The sequence below is a fragment of the Corvus kubaryi genome, unplaced genomic scaffold (genome assembly GCF_017639235.1).
Source record: "Corvus kubaryi isolate FWS band 111438036 unplaced genomic scaffold, C.kubaryi_AGA036_p1.0 37256, whole genome shotgun sequence".
Classification (NCBI taxonomy): Eukaryota; Metazoa; Chordata; class Aves; order Passeriformes; family Corvidae; genus Corvus; species Corvus kubaryi.
In genome coordinates, this window is record NW_024581076.1 from 3,368,621 (window position 1) to 3,384,339 (window position 15,719).

The 15,719-nt window shown below is 36.1% G+C and overlaps 1 protein-coding gene across 8 annotated transcripts in view; it reads left to right on the forward strand.

Annotated features, from left to right (window-relative positions):
* YAP1 (Yes1 associated transcriptional regulator) overlaps window positions 1-15,719 on the forward strand; it is an 88,311-nt gene that overhangs the window by 61,049 nt on the left and 11,543 nt on the right. For 2 of the 8 annotated variants that reach the window (XM_042023776.1, XM_042023772.1), the window contains 2 exons: window positions 8,842-9,035; window positions 10,518-10,565. In XM_042023776.1, the coding sequence (XP_041879710.1) occupies window positions 8,842-9,035; window positions 10,518-10,565 (242 nt within the window). The remainder of the gene's footprint in view (window positions 1-8,841; window positions 9,036-10,517; window positions 10,566-15,719) is intronic. The other 6 variants (XM_042023777.1, XM_042023773.1, XM_042023778.1 and 3 more) reach the window with 3 other exon arrangements.

Here is a 15,719-nt window from a genome sequence, read left to right on the forward strand (position 1 = left end):
TTTTTTTTTTTTTTTTTTTTTTTTTTAGGAGGGTTTTTTCCTTAAAGGAATTGGCCTGTCAGGTTGAGCTTGTCTTTTGGACCATTTTGTCTTTTCTGCTATTGTTTATTGGTCAGTCTTCACAGATCCTACTGGATTTTTAAGCCTTTCAGATAACATAATGCATTTTCTTGATAGTCAAAGAACATCTGGATAAGGAAGCAGGTCAGCTATGCGTTCTGAGTGGCTGGAGTTGGTGAGGTAGAAGAACATCTGCTTTTTCTATAAAATTAAATTTCCTAGTACCAGTTGCAGTTTGAAATTGTTCAGCTTTTTTGCTATAAGTTTCCAAGAATTGGCTTTTGTATTAAATACTATTAGAGGGATTTTAACTCTTATTTAAGTTTGCCAATGATAGCACTTGGTTTTGAAATGCAGCCTTAAATAATTTGCCCTTTGAGGATGCTTAGTATGTTAAATTCAAAGATGAAGTGGGAAAATACTGGAAACTGGCAGTTGATTTCTTTGTCTCTGCTGGATTACGTTTGGTGTGGAGACCTTAGTACTCCAGCAGAGTAGTCAGACAAGTGTCTGTAGGGATAGGAGTAAAACAAGATATTGTTTCAGTTTCCTCGTTATTTTATTCTAGACTTGGGTTTTAAAGGCTTGTAACTAGTGGTCATACCAGTGTTACATACTCCCAGTCTCTTTCCTTTTGTTCTTTCAATTCTTGGAGCTGTGATATGGGGTATGAAGCAAAATATGTGACCTCAGGTTGAAATCACTTCCACAACTTTATCACTCCCACAACTTTATCACTCCCACTTAGAGATTATATTAATGTTCTTTGAAGTTCTGCATGAATTTTGGATGAGGGGGAATTTTAGATGAGGGATGAGCAAGACAGTGTTTAATATCATTATGGAAAGTGCCATAGGGGCTCTGTGTACAGTAGCTGTTTGACGGCATAATTAGGAAATGAAATAAAACTGATGATGACAGTATGATTATAGAGAATGCACACCAGGATTTTCTGCTTCCTATTTTTTGTAGTCTAAAAACATTACACCTTTGAAAAAGGGAAAAGCTTGTTCAGAAACACTGAAGTAAAACATACATTTCATTGAAACCTGTATTTTTAATTTCTATTTAAACAAAAAGCAAGCAAACACACAACAAGCTTGAAATTCAACTAAAAGCTTAAGCTTCAGAGCATCTGCTAATTTTTAAGTATCAGAAATGAAAAGGAGTTATTCCACAGTGTTGCTTTCTCATCCCTTACCTGTCTAGCACTTTGTTTAATATTTGTTCCTTCAAGCTAGTTTGTAGGAGCCCTTCAAGATGCAGATTTTTGGACAAGATAGAACTGGAACTCTAGACTGCAAACCTGGGTTTTGGTCTTTGTCTAGTCAAAAAAAAAAAAAGGCCCAGACCTTGTGTCTGGTCATAGTATTTTAGACTTCTTAAGTTCCAGATCTGCCTTCAGGTTTTTGCACAAAAAGCAGAGCATGAGCCACAAGTGGTTTTGATCTGCAAATGCAGTGGCATATTATTTTGCATGCTCTGTTAAACAAAAGAGGATTTGACTCATCTAAAAAGGTCTAGTGGTATTCGATTTTTCACTTCCTTGTCTCTGTTTTTCCAGAAGAACAGTTTTAGGAGATCTCTTAGGATGGGGTAAAGACTTCTGTATTTTGGTATGTGTGTCAGAGATGTGTACAGATGAAGCAGCATCATTTTTCAGTGAACCAGTGACTTCTGTCAAAGCATGCTGCGAATCTGCAGAGGCAGATGAAATTTCAGTGGTAAGCATCCCTTTGTAAAAGGCAGATGCTGCCTTATGGTAATGACGATAAATAGTTATTTGTTGTGCATGATTATATCAGAAAGTGAAGTCTTGGTTTGTTCGAAAGCAGGATGTATTTATACCTCTTAACTGAACAGAGGTCACCGAAGAAATCACTAAATCTGTCCACAAGTATTGTGTCAGGATGCAGTTATCTACTTTAGGTAGAATATTTCTAGACTTAGAGAGAGAAACCCACATTTTTCTTAAGAATTTATCGGGACAGTAGGTTTATGTAAGTTTATACCTGTTTTGGGGTTTGTTTTGTTTTCAGAGTAATTTAATCCTTTGAGAAAGGAGATTTATTGCTAATCATGTCTGAGTGCCAGTAAAAATAATGCATGCTTGCAGTGTTGTACTAAGCAGCTGTGACAGTGAAACTCCTAAAAGGGACATTTTTTCCACGATATCCTTCTAATACAGAAGTTTGCACTTCTCTCTTAATGTTAATGTTAATGTTAAAAGTTGAAGGTGGATCATTTTGAACATGATTCATTATCTGTAATCTAAATAAATATATGTATACACAATAATTATATACTCTCTATCTAATCATATATGTTCTAAATTCAAAGATGCAGCTGGTTTTTTTGTCTTTGAATTCAATCGTGTTGAAACATGATTGCAGTTTCTTATCCATAGAAATGTTTCTTGACAGTATACTGTTGATTTTTTTTCAGTAGTTTTTACTGGATTTTGTAATTTCTGTTTAATCATTTCTAATGGTCTTATGACAGATTAAAAAAAAGATGAAGATATGCAGATACATATATACAGGGTTTGTTCCACTCAAATAAATTAAAGGAACCCTGCATTTAAGAAGTTTTCACATTATTTTATAAGAAATTGTAAAGAAGTTTGTCTTCTGGCTTAGTTAACCCAAGGAAGTATTATGTGGTGATTAAACAGTGAAACTGTTCACAGCTAATAGCCTTATGTAGACTCTTCACTGATTAAACTTTGGTCTAAAATGTGGACTAGCTTTTATTAAATACATGTTGCCAGAGATTCAGTGGACAGACATTTGGGGCCTTGGTGAGCTCAGATCCCTGCACTTACTGTAGTCATCAGTGTTTCATACACAGAATTGAAATTTAAATAACATTAGTTCAGGTTTCTTCTCATAATCTCTCCAATGCAGTATGTCTTACATAGTTCTGTAGTACTAATACTTACGGTGTCAGTAATTCAAAACTTGTTTAGACTTCAAAATTAAAACTGATTTCTTTTTAGAAAGTGGAAAAGATTTATTTAAAGACTTCTAAGAGAGTTTTAGTAAGAGCCCCTTATTTAAAGTGTTTTGTTTTATCTGTGTGCACTGAGCAGAAGTTCCTAAAAGCTACTTACTTAACTTACTTTACTGCTGAATATCATTGATATTTGCTTTTCTGGCTGGCCAGAATATTTTAGTTCTTCTGAAACTGGCATACATTGAGTGAAAGTGCTTTATAAATACTGCTGTTTACTGCTATGGGGGGAAAAGAACTGACACAGCATTTTACTCTGGTTTAGTTACCAGCAATTCAAGAGTCTGTCTGTACACATTGTAGAGTCTTAATGGTGCTCAAGTCAGTCCGGCTATTGCACATCTACATTTTACAATACAGAAAGACTTCAAAAACAATGGCAGATTTATCAAAGAAAAAGAAACTTAATTTATATTGTTTTAATCAGCAGGTGCAGTACTGGTAGTAAAACAAAAAGGAAAATACTAATTTAATTTGAATTAAACGAGTTGATAAGTGCAGTGTAACCAGTCTGTAGTTTGGACATGCTTCTGTAATAGTATTTTCATTGGCTATATCTTGCTTTAATCAAAAGTTCAGCTCAGGAGTCTGTGAATATTTCTTTTGCCTGGCTAAGACACTAAGATTTTTTTGTACACTTAAAGCAGCAAAATTAGCCCAGAGAACAGTCTCTTTGAGGTTTCTCCCATACTCTAAGATCCAGGATTGTCAGATTAATCAGAGACTGAAAGCAATGGAATAGTTTATTGTGCTAATTTTTAGGTTGTTTTATAACAGCGGCATTATGAAACTGCAACTGGGATTTCCTTAGAGTAATATAGCAATACGTTATAAAGAATACAATCCAGATACATGACTTATATCCTGATTAAACAACAAATTGTTGTAGCAAGCCTTTCTTAAAAAGCCCCTTGGAACATGTTTTTATTACTTCCAAGACTCTTTCAAATTCTGCTGGTATTTTTTTTTTCTTCACAGCTCTTTTAAATGTAATCAAAGAGGATTTTTGCCTTTGTTGTAGTGTTGCAAACTAGCACCAGGTAAAAACCTGACTATAGCCAAAAGTGATGCACAGTAGCTGTCTAGTTTCAAAATGAAGCTGAAGGGGACAAGTTCTTTTTTTTTAGTTCCCCCAATGAAAACATTGATTCTTATTAGCAAGGACAGTCAGCTCTAGTATGCTCACATCCTGAGCTTTTTTGTTGTTGTTTATTCAAATAAAAAATGTCTTCAAATTGCAGATTAAAATTAGGTTTAGCTTTGAAGGGTGAAATTATAAGTAGGAAAGAAAAAACATCAAACATTCCCGTGTCTACTAATCATTAAGGGTGCAATCTCTGGATGTAATTTTGCATAGGAGAGAGGTGCTGTGTTACTGCAAACTGTCACTGCCCTGGGACTTAGGATTCTCAGCTGACAGAGGATCTTGGGAGAGAAATTATCCTTTTTTGTTTGAGTTGTTCACAATTTGTTGGCCTTTTCTCTCTAGCACCAATGCCTGGTAATTGTTTCTCTCTCTTGCTTTTGTTTTTTGGGTTTTGGCTGTTTGGTTTTTTTTCATGTATGTAGACAGCAGTCTAAACTTTTTTCAGGAATTGTCAGCTATTGTCTGGTACAGTACAGAAGAGACATTTCTGCTGTTGACAGTAGAACATTTAATGTGTAGCATTTGAAGACCAGTAATTTTCTCTTCTCAAAAACTTATTGCAGCAATTGCAATTGACTGTATCCTGCAGATGGTGAAGCCATGTTTTAGGACAAGATCTTTTTTATTGTCTGAAGTTGCCCATGTTTTTTAACTTATCTACCCCTCCTCCTCCCTCAAATCCCCCTCTTCTAGAAACAAAGACTTGTTTGTTCCTGCTCTGCCTGTGAGGTCTTTGCAGCCTCTGCTGTGTGGGTGCAGAGCCCCTTATTTAAATGCTTTCCATAGCCATGGAAGGTGAGGAACAGGATGCATTAGAAAACTAGTAAGTCCTAGCTAACAGATAAAATGAAGCTCTTCGCCTTTGAATTCAAAGTACTTAGAAAGACCTATGCATGTCAGGATCACTACAAATGCACGAGGTGTGGAAAAAATAAAATCTGCTATCTGTGATCACATTGATAAGCATATTCTTTAGAGTGCAGATTTCTGCAGTCGTGTCCTGGTAAGTAATGGAGAATTGGAATGTAAAAAGAAAAAAAACCCACCCACAAAATAAGCAAGCAAAAAAACCTCAACCCCAAAGGGGCTTTAAAACCCTCTGTTTTTTCCTGTCTCTTGAAACAAGATGTGTTTCCCCCCTCTTTTCATTAAATATTGTGTTGGAAATTATAGATAATTACATTCTTCTTTCAGTTTCTCTTGAAGAGATAGCACACTTGTGTAATCACCAAGGTGTATGAAAATCATTGATACTCCTGTTGTGGTTTTTTCGCTGGTTCTTCACTTGGATATGTTATGTCAGTAAAATTCAGTTAGCAGCATCTTCTTCTAATATCCTAACTTTTAGTTTAATTTCATGGTTAAAAATAGTTTGCTCGTATAAAAACATCTCCATGATCTGTTCTGAGGACAGTTTAAAATCTTACCAATTTGAAGTCTTTTGCACTTTCATTCTTGAAATTATAAAATGTTCAGAAAGATCCTTTCAATGGATGTGTGAATAATAATAATAATTTAGAAACTGGAATTTTAAATTCAGTTTCCAAATAGTTACCAAACCATCTCATTAAGTTATCCCGTAATATTTATTGATGAATTTTAAGTATACACCAAAGTCTCAGTATTGTATGATATTCCTGGTTTAGATATACTTTTATTTAGAAATAATACTTTCAAAATGGACATTAGAAGACATTTTGGGGATCTACGATGAGGGAATAAAATGAAAAACATCAGAGAAACATGGTTTCTTTCTTAAAGTTAAAATTGCAAAGTCAGTAGATGAGAAGAATGGAGCCAACAGTGGTTGGAGAGAACAGGAATAATACAGGCAGCTGTCAGAAGGATACGCGTATATAAAATAAGAGGAGCAAGAAGTACAAAGCCACCTATTTGTGGAAAAGAGATACTTGTATGGTGCATGCAGGAAAAACAAATTCTTGACATGTTGAAGGAATGTTAGTGATATTGCACTGAAGTGTTTAACTAAGGTTAGACACTGTTAAATTTTTATGAGGTTATCTGTAACATGACTTGGCTGTGAACTGCACTGAGGTAGGACTCTGAAACCATGATTATATATATAATTTGGGACTAGACTATAAAGGCAGCTTTTTTAACCAAAAGAAAATTGACATTTTCCAGCTTTGGGTACTTAAATTTTACAAGCTAGTTTGCTTTTAACTTAAATATGTTCATTTCAGGTGATTGTAATTTTCTAATTTTTCTCCCTCTTGACTTTACCCTGTAATTGACCTTCCATCTTGTTTAATAGCGGGTTTTGAAGCCTGGAACTTCTGAGGGGTAGTACAGACTTCAGATAGGGTTGTAGAATTAACGAAAAGCAGGAGAAGGCTGTTTCCTGTTGTCCCCTACTAACCCCTTCATTTCTGCTTTTAAGGTGAAAGAGGGTAAGATCTATAAAGCAAAAGGCATGGTCCTGGTTCCAGATCTGAAGAGAGAGAAAGGGGGAGATCTATTCCCTACTCCAGCAGTGTCATGTCTAGCTTGTATAAAACTGCTACATGGGCTGCTTTGCTTTTTGCATTGTTTTCTCGAGCTTCAGCTTTGGTAAATGTAGGTAGTCAGGCTTCCAGCAGATATTGCTCAGTGGAGCTCCTGGTGCTTGTAGTTAAATGTTCACTCCCCACATCCTTACAGGACTGTTGTTGATGCTGTTAGAATTTTTGCTTAACACTTTCTAGTGTCTTGGGGCCAGTCGTCCTGTCACCGGCCCAGAGACCACAGCTCTTGTGGCAAAGCTGGTTAATTGGCTCACTCTGGTCACCTTCCTTCCTGAAGTTCAGTTCTGATGGTGACGTGGTGCTGGATATCTCGTAACATCAACTGCTTGATTTTAGGCTTTGATCCACAAGAATGTCATTTTCCCACTATTTTTTTTTTTCATTTTGGGCCGGGATGAGACTTGTGGATTGGAGCTGAACTGCAGCCCTAGGCATTCACTCTGTTGTTTCTGCTTGATACTGGGATCCGGTTTCTATTCCTATTTCACGGGTTTGCTTACCTTTACAGGAAGTTCTGTCTTATTAGGAATCTTTCACAAGTAATAAAATACTGTTTCAAATCACTTTAAGCTGTTTGACGGCATTTTATGTTAACTGGACTCATGAAAATGTGACCTTTCTGCCCATTAGACTGTTGAGTCTGTGCTGGACCAGTGGATTAGTTGAAAGGCTAGACTGCAGAGCTGGGTCTCTAACTGGTTTAGTATTATGTGATAAATATTTGTAGGCTTTTTTGGAACAGAAGAACAGCACTACTGTACCTTAAATTGAACACTCAAAAGACAGTGGAGACTGAGGGGCTTTTCAGTGAAAAGATGATACAGATTTTTTTATGAGAGAATTTTCCTTTGTTATGGTAGTTAGAAATATTAGTATTCCAGGAGTCCTCTATATGATGAAAACATTAATTCAAACTAATTCTACAGATGGGGTTTTTTTGCCTCAGATCACCCTGTCATCCTAAAAGAAGATCTCTCCTTTTTTTTTTTTCTTAGTTTCTGTAAACCATAATCCTCATTCCCAGGAAAAAAAAATCCCTACCATTCTCGCATCACTGCTTCAGCAATTGCATTCTGCAGAATACTGTGAATGTTAACAGATTCAGTCTGTTACAGACAACATGATGGAGAGCTAATTCCAAACTGAAAGCCCCTGAAAATAGTGCCTTGCAATACAGTCAGCATTTCCCACCCTCTGTTTCACTCTGGGAACTCTAGTGCCTCTGTTGACTTTAACCATATTGGTCTCATGTGAGGGAGAAATCAGGCCTGTCAAGTAGATGCATCCCAGTCGTGTATTATTTTACAAAACAAAATTGTTTTAGGCCTTGCTTTTATGGGGGAAGGGAAGATGGGTTCTCATTGTGCGTTATGCGTACAAGGTGACATCTTTTCTTCTCCACTCGCTGGGAAAATTGCATTGCATAGTTCTGAGGGGTAAAAGAAAATGAAGCACTAGCAAAATGTTTCCTATGTTGATGTTAGTATTTATGGCTGTATAATTTATCTGCCTCTTCTGTACCAACTCTTAATTTTGCCTGTCAAGAAGCTCCAAATTAAGTCTCTAACACTAAAATCTTGATGTGATGAGGATGTGAATGCTCGTTGCATGACCTTGCACCACAGTGGGTAACCTTTAATGGTTTTCCATATAAGTGAGATGATCCATTTTGTCATTCTGTGTGTTCTCAAGTTCAATGAATCTTAAGATTTCACATGAATAAAACAAGTTATTTACTATTTGTGTCTGAAGTGAGAATAGTTTATTAGAAAAAAGAGAGATCCTTCTAATTCAACTTGAAATATTTTACTACTGCTTTTGAATTTTTCACCAGTTAGCACATTTAACTCTTTTTGGAAGCTTTTAGAACATGTATGTGACCTTAAACATGAGACTATTGCCTTAATTTTACACACATCGATTGCTCACACGTGAGCATACATTTCACACTCTAAACATCAGTGTAACTGCATGTTTTGTACTGTCATGCCTTGTAATTTTGTAATTTTTTTAATGTATAACTTTTATGGATAATACTTTCCTTGCATGTGTTTGTTTGAATTTAATTATTAAATGTTTATTGTTTTGGTTCCTTAGCCATGAATCAGCGAATCAGCCAAAGTGCTCCAGTTAAACAGCCACCTCCTCTGGCTCCTCAGAGTCCCCAGGGTGGTGTGATGGGTGGGAGTAGCTCCAATCAGCAGCAACAGATGAGACTTCAGCAGCTACAGATGGAGAAAGAAAGGCTGAGACTGAAGCATCAAGAACTGCTTCGGCAGGTGAGGCCACAGGTTAGACACCTACTTCCACTATTTCTTTTGTATGTTACATTTTGATTTTTCTAAGTTGCTGTTTCAGTGAGTCTTAAAGACCAGTGACTGTACAAAAAGCTTTGAGATCTAAAAACGTCTGAATTCGTTCTCTTACTGGTATCAGCTTGGTGGTGAAAGTATCTGATTTTTTAGACTGAAGGATTTTGCTTTCCTTCCTCTAACAATGCTCTTAAAGAGCAGGCTTCATAAACTGTAAGGATGACAACATGCACTGCTGATGTGATTGAATATTCCTCCTGAGAATAGATTTCATATTCGCTGAGTTCCAAGTCATGCAAAAAGTTATTTCCCACAGCTATTTTAGTTCTCCCTTTTAAGTGGAGGAAAGTCTTCAGTTTTAGAACCTGTTTGCAGTCTGTAGGATTTTGAAGTATTTTTAAGGTTTATATAAGATACATTAAGGAGATGCCTTTTTGCCAAAATCTTACCTGTTTCGACAGTGGAGTGAGCATGGAACAACTGAATAACTTGTGCTGCATTTTGAACCTGTGGTTTTCTTATGCTGAAGAATTTCATAATAAGGCTGCAAGTTATGCCTTTCAGTATTTTCTACTATAATGGATATGGCTGTAGCAAATATGAAAGTGTAGGACTGGACTTTGCAATCTCTGGATTGGCATTCGGGCTTGATCTCCTTTTGACTCTAAGCCTTCTGCTTCGATTGTTCAATCTGAATGTTCTAAGAGTTACTACCATCTGTGCTAGATACTTAGGATATTTCTTTGGGTCTTTGACGCTGCCAGAAAAAGCACTAATCTTTCCTTTGAGGAAAACCTTCTAAAATCTTTCCCTTTTCACTTTGGGTGATGGGCCTTGTATCAGAAGAGGATAATACCCTAATGTCCTCAAAGACAGCTTTTCTCTTTCTTCATCACCTGCAGTATTCTGTCCTGGAATCTGACTCCCGTTATCCCCTTTGTAGTCAAGGACTGTTTTGTAGGAATCTTCAGCATCTCTTGGTGTAAGATGGGTCATCTTTACAGCCATTACTTTTTATAGCACTCTAGGTAAGAATACATTGCAAAGGTGGCATCAGGACTTTCTCTCCGCTTAAGCACCTGGGCTTCTGCTGTTCCTGCTTTGCAATTAATCCACAAACAGATATTTTACCCTGTGCTAGCATGCTTCTAGGTAGGCCTTCTAATTGTCTTCTTGCCTCAGTTGTCATTGAGAACCTGACTAACTTTGGACCAGGTTACAACCAGTTCTCTTCATGTTGTTCTCCTTAGTCATTAAGCTTATCTATCAAATATGCATCCTTGGTAAATCTGTGAGTTTTGTTTCACTGTGTCATGATTTTCACAGTTTCTTAACTCCCTTATCCTGTCTCATCTGGCCTGTCTCGGGGGCTTGATACTACAAGATGGTATTTATAAGACAGCCTGCATAGGTAAACCGTGCAGCTAAAGTAATTTTTATCCGTCTTATTTTTACTCTTAGGCATTGCGGAATATCAATCCCAGCACAGCAAATTCTCCAAAACATCAGGTAGGCTCTTAACTGATGTTTCAGCATAATTAGAAAAATGAAAGCATTAAATTAGGCTAGCAGGGAACTTTTTGCTACATGAAAGCATTCTAAAAAAGAAAAAAACAAGCCAAAAACCAAGCTCTGCCATGCACATTTTTGAACTACTTTTCTGGTCATGGCCCTAACACTGTTTTTAGGAGTGCTGCATTGCCACAACTTTATATCAATATCTAAGAGCAAACGAGGAATTCATTGCACATTTTTTTACATTGGAAACAACGTTCTTGTTTAGCATTCTTGAGGATACTGCTGTTCCAGTCCTGATGTCATCAAGATGTTTATTTAAAGCAAACTATCTAAGGTAGTAGTTGCTGACTTTTAAGTACTGTTCGTATAAATGTTCTTATCAGTTTGTTTAAGCAGGTATGATCTTAAAGAAGGATAAATGTTATCAGTTAATTAAGTCACTTGAAATAGTTACGATTTTTAAGCATGCATAGTGTAACAGAATTACTTAATAGACTAACAAAATAATTGCTATGCAGATATAGTATGTAGTTTTTCTGTTTTGACATTTAACTGGCTCTTGCACAGATACATTTTCTGTATAGGAAACAACAATTATGAAAAGCCTTTCAAGCTCAGACCAAAATAAAATTGTTCAAAATGTGAAGCAAAATAAGCAGCTTAATGTGATCTTCTTTCAGTCTCTAAAGAAATTGAATATAGAATGAACTCTGGAAGGGTGGATTTATGGATATATTCAGAGAACTTCATGTTTACTATTGCCAACAGTGTTTTAATCTACCGGTTCTTAGTACAATATTTATACAGGCTTGTACTGTACTTTGTTTTTTAAGAAAAACCTCTGTATGCACTAGGCAAGAAAAACAGAATAAAAGAAAGTATCCTCTGTTTCGAAGCCATGAGTACTGGTGTACTGTTGCATTCTGAAGAGTACCACAAAATTTGTATGTTACTAGTTCTGAGAAATAGGAACCTCAGACTTTAGTGCTGACACCCTGGAAAAAATACTTTCTTGTTTGGGAATACCAGAGCAGCTCTTAAACAGAAGTATTTTAACTGAGATGTAGTCACTTGATTCATTTACAAAGCATTAACCACATAATGATCTTATCAATCAATATTTGATCCTATTCTGGAAGAGAAAAAAAAAGTCCTCAAGAATTGTGGGTATACAAGAGAATAAATAAAGGAGGATTCCTCCACACCAGTTGAAAACACCTTATCTTCTGGCATAATTAGGTTGTTCATAAGGGATGTTTTTCTTACTGAATGCCAAAAGTGTATTCTGTGTTTTCTTCTATGCCTGAAGCCCTGTCATACCATTGTTCACTCTTCCACTAACTTCTTCCTGTTGCCAATTCAAAAAGATACAGGAAATGGAGAAGTTTGTTACCAGTTTCATACTTAACTCTGTCAGATGAGGTTTTTGGAACTTCTTGAAATTATGGCTTTAAATCCTAAAAAATTGCGAAAACTCAAGGGGACTGTATTGATAATTCATTAAATGTATATGTAGTGGTCACTCTGCTTTATTTGGGATGGGAACTGATGAAAGGATTCATAGAAAAATCAGGATTCCATTTATATTTAAACTTGCTTCCTACCATACCTCCTGCCTGGGATCAATTTTATTAGTCCACACTTGCTAATGAGTCAAGCTGTGTTTGAGTGATCTGTTGGGTAGAAGAGTGGGCAACCATGTCACCTTTAAAGTTCTATAATATTAGATTATTAGTGTTGTACCATCTAAATGTATTTTTTGTGTTTTCATGTCACCTCAGTAATGTAATGAGTAGCCACAGGTGGAAGAAAGTGCTCAGAGAACTGCTTCTGGGTTCTGGTTCTCTAAATGCTTCTTGAGGCCTTGTACTGTAGAGGCAAATGTAGTCTGTCTTCTCTGATGATGCTGTTATTGAAGTCCCAATCTGTACATCTGATCAGGTCACAGTTGACCTACTGAATCTGAAAAACGTATAGAAAATAAAAATTTCTTTGTTCAACTTTTTCTTTCTGACAGGTCTGTCTTTTTTTTGAATAAAATTAATGAAGTTTGGAGAAATTATCTTCGTTCCTGATGATAAAGTTGTGCTTGGTTGCAGAGTAATAGCTTCTCTTGCTAAATTTTAGAAGTTCTTTTAAGGAATACTAAAAATTAAATCTTCATATGTTCAGTTCTCTTAATTCTGGGAAGGCTAAGTCTGTTTTAGAGAGGGATTGCCAAGGTCCTTCGTTTGTAAAGAAATTATGTAACACCGGTGTTCTTGAAGCTTGCCTCTAATGAAGTCTCTGGTTTAGATGGCTTAAAAACATCTGAGAAATGTTCCTTAACTTTTAACTGGATCTCTGAGCTTTTCATGTCAAGCAATCACTAGGTTAGAAGGGACTGATAGAGGTCATCTAGCCCAACATGCTCATCCTTCTTGACATCTTTCGCTATGTAGCCTGGATACAGCACCATGGTTGTATTGACATCTACAGTCAGGTTTTTTTGGTACTGAGTACCCATAGTGTCCCTGCCAGGTTTTTTCTCTCTGCCGTGCTACTGTAGTATCCTGTAATGACACTAATGCTCCAGGTGTTACGTATGGAATCCTTAGCACCTTCTGGAAAGAGGAAATAATTGCTCAACTTCAATTTTTATAGCAAGCACTGTAAGAGACTCTTCTTGTTTGAATGAGGATATATTCTACTGTAATTCTAAAAATGTCAAAGGTACCTGTAGCAAAAATTCCAGCTTTCAGACTTACTGGGTATAAGCAAGAACTGTTGATACATCCAGGAAATTTGAAAACACTGAGCATCTGTTCAGTTACTTGTACTCATCATCATCAGTTATTTGTGAAACCTTAAAGATGCCTGTCTGTCTTAGTTAAAAGTTTGAATGACTTGACGTTCACTCCATCCCCACTAGTTCTCCTTCCATTTTCCTGCAGTTAGCATTTGGTTGTCAACAATTTCTCACGTAGAGCAGATGTCAATGGAGTTTTGTATCTATCACAAAATTGAACAGATGTTAAGTAACAGATTTCTTCCCTTACAGTGTGCTGTGGAAAGAAATAGAGGCAAATAATGTCGAGGTACTGATGGCATTATTCTTGGATGTTGTGCGGACTACTTTCTTGTGCTAAGAATGGAAGATTTCTTATTTATCTGCTGCTAATATTAGAGTATTTGCTAGTAAGATCAGCATACTACACATTTATGAGACAAGTTCCTCTGTATATGCTTGCTCATTCTGTATCTGCTGCTTGTTTTTAGCTTGTTTCTAAGCTTTACAGATCCACAAAATAATTGTATTGCTTGCTCATGTATGTAGCTCTTTATGGATAAATACCTTGTTTAAAAGTCTATATAGTAAATCAGAACTGCATTCACTGGCTATGCTGGTTGTCATGATTGAAGCAGTGAATGGTACGTGTTCCCCTTAGTGTTCACAAATTGCCTTAACTCCTCATAGCTGAGTTCATTTGTGTTCATCTGTCCACGTGTCTTCCCTCTTTCTTTTGTACATGTGGTGTAACTTTGTGGCCCTCACAAGAGTGCAAACACTTAATCTGAAGAAGCAACTGGTGCTGTAAGTCTACCCATAAGTGTTGTGGTCTTCTCTTTCCCCTAAGACTTCTCTCCTATCCCAGGAAAGCCAGATCATTTGAAAGTCGAGCCCTGGTTGGCAGCAGAAATGTTACAATTGGCACTTTTAAAGTAAATTTACAAAACAAATTATCAGGATATATCAAGTCAAATTGAGTAGCATATCATAGGTTTAATACAGTAAGAATGTGAGTTGCACAAGTCATCTGCCTTTCCTCAAAAGCCTGTAAAGATAAAAATGCTCTAAAAAGGGTAGTTTTATAAAGTTAATTTGGACATGGTGTGAATTACCTGTAACTAACTTCATGTAAAACTTAATCTGTATGCAATTATCAAAAAAAATTGTGGATGAAGTCAGCCAGATAAATTACACAGTGCTGACATTATTTTTAAAATTATTTAAGATGACAGATCATTTTGGTCTCTGTGTAATAACCAAAATTCAGCTTTTGTGCTAACAATAGGAATACTAAACTTTTATTTTCCCAGAGATACTTAAAACAAGTTTAACATACTTTAAAAATATGATGAGATCAATTCATAGAAATCTAAGCCAGGATTTTGTCATAGTTTTATTTTTGCCTCCAGACTTCAAATACTTCTAATGAAGGATATATTTTAAAGCATGAATTAAAAGCCTAGAGTTCACATTGCTCTGTTTGGAGCTGGGAGAGGCTTGGACACTCCCATACATTTTTTTAAGTATAGCAAACACACAACTTTTTTTATTGCAAAACAGGTTTATAAGGAAGGAGAAATGAAAAGACCGTTCTTCAAGCAACACAACTTCAGCTTCCATTATATACACCTCTTAGGAAAAATAGTCTTAACACACTCTTTAGGCCTTCAGGAAACTTAGCTTATCTTGGAGAATGATTAAAAATTGCCCTGTATTTGTTTTTCAATAGCTCGTCTTTTTTGGTAATTCTTTTCTCTTTCAGACTCCCAGAATGACATAAATTTATTACTTAGATGAGTAATAACATTCTTTTGAGGGGAAAGTGCTTCTGACTCCTGAAAAAGTAGCAGTAATGCTACTTGCAAGTAGTTAAAAATAGTTGCAGTTTTGCATTTCTTAGCAATGTTGTTGAAACAAGGATAAAAGTAGTACTAATTTTAAAAATACTAGTTTCAGTACATAGTACATGCCAAAGAATGGGCAAAATACAGTTCTCTCTCCTGGTTTAATACATCTCTTTTTAGTGGGCCTTTAGTGAAACGAGATTTTTTTGGTTTTAGCTGGGTAGTGTCTTGAACTACATTTATTTTTACCATACTATTTAAGTTCATGTATTGATGAAACTTCAGCCTCTCCTACACTCTGAGGATTTAGAAGAATACAAAGGTAACTCCTCTGTTTTACCAAATTTCTTTTTTCTTTGTACTGACTTTTTTTTCTTAAAGTAACAATTAAAGAAGACAAATTGTGGGTTTTTTTCTTTCCCGGTGTCAGTAGCTCTTGAAAAGGGGATCTGTATGGAATTCTTACCTTCCTCACAACTATTGAATCGGGAGGCAGTGCTGATTGGAAAGACCACGCAAAGGAGATAAAAT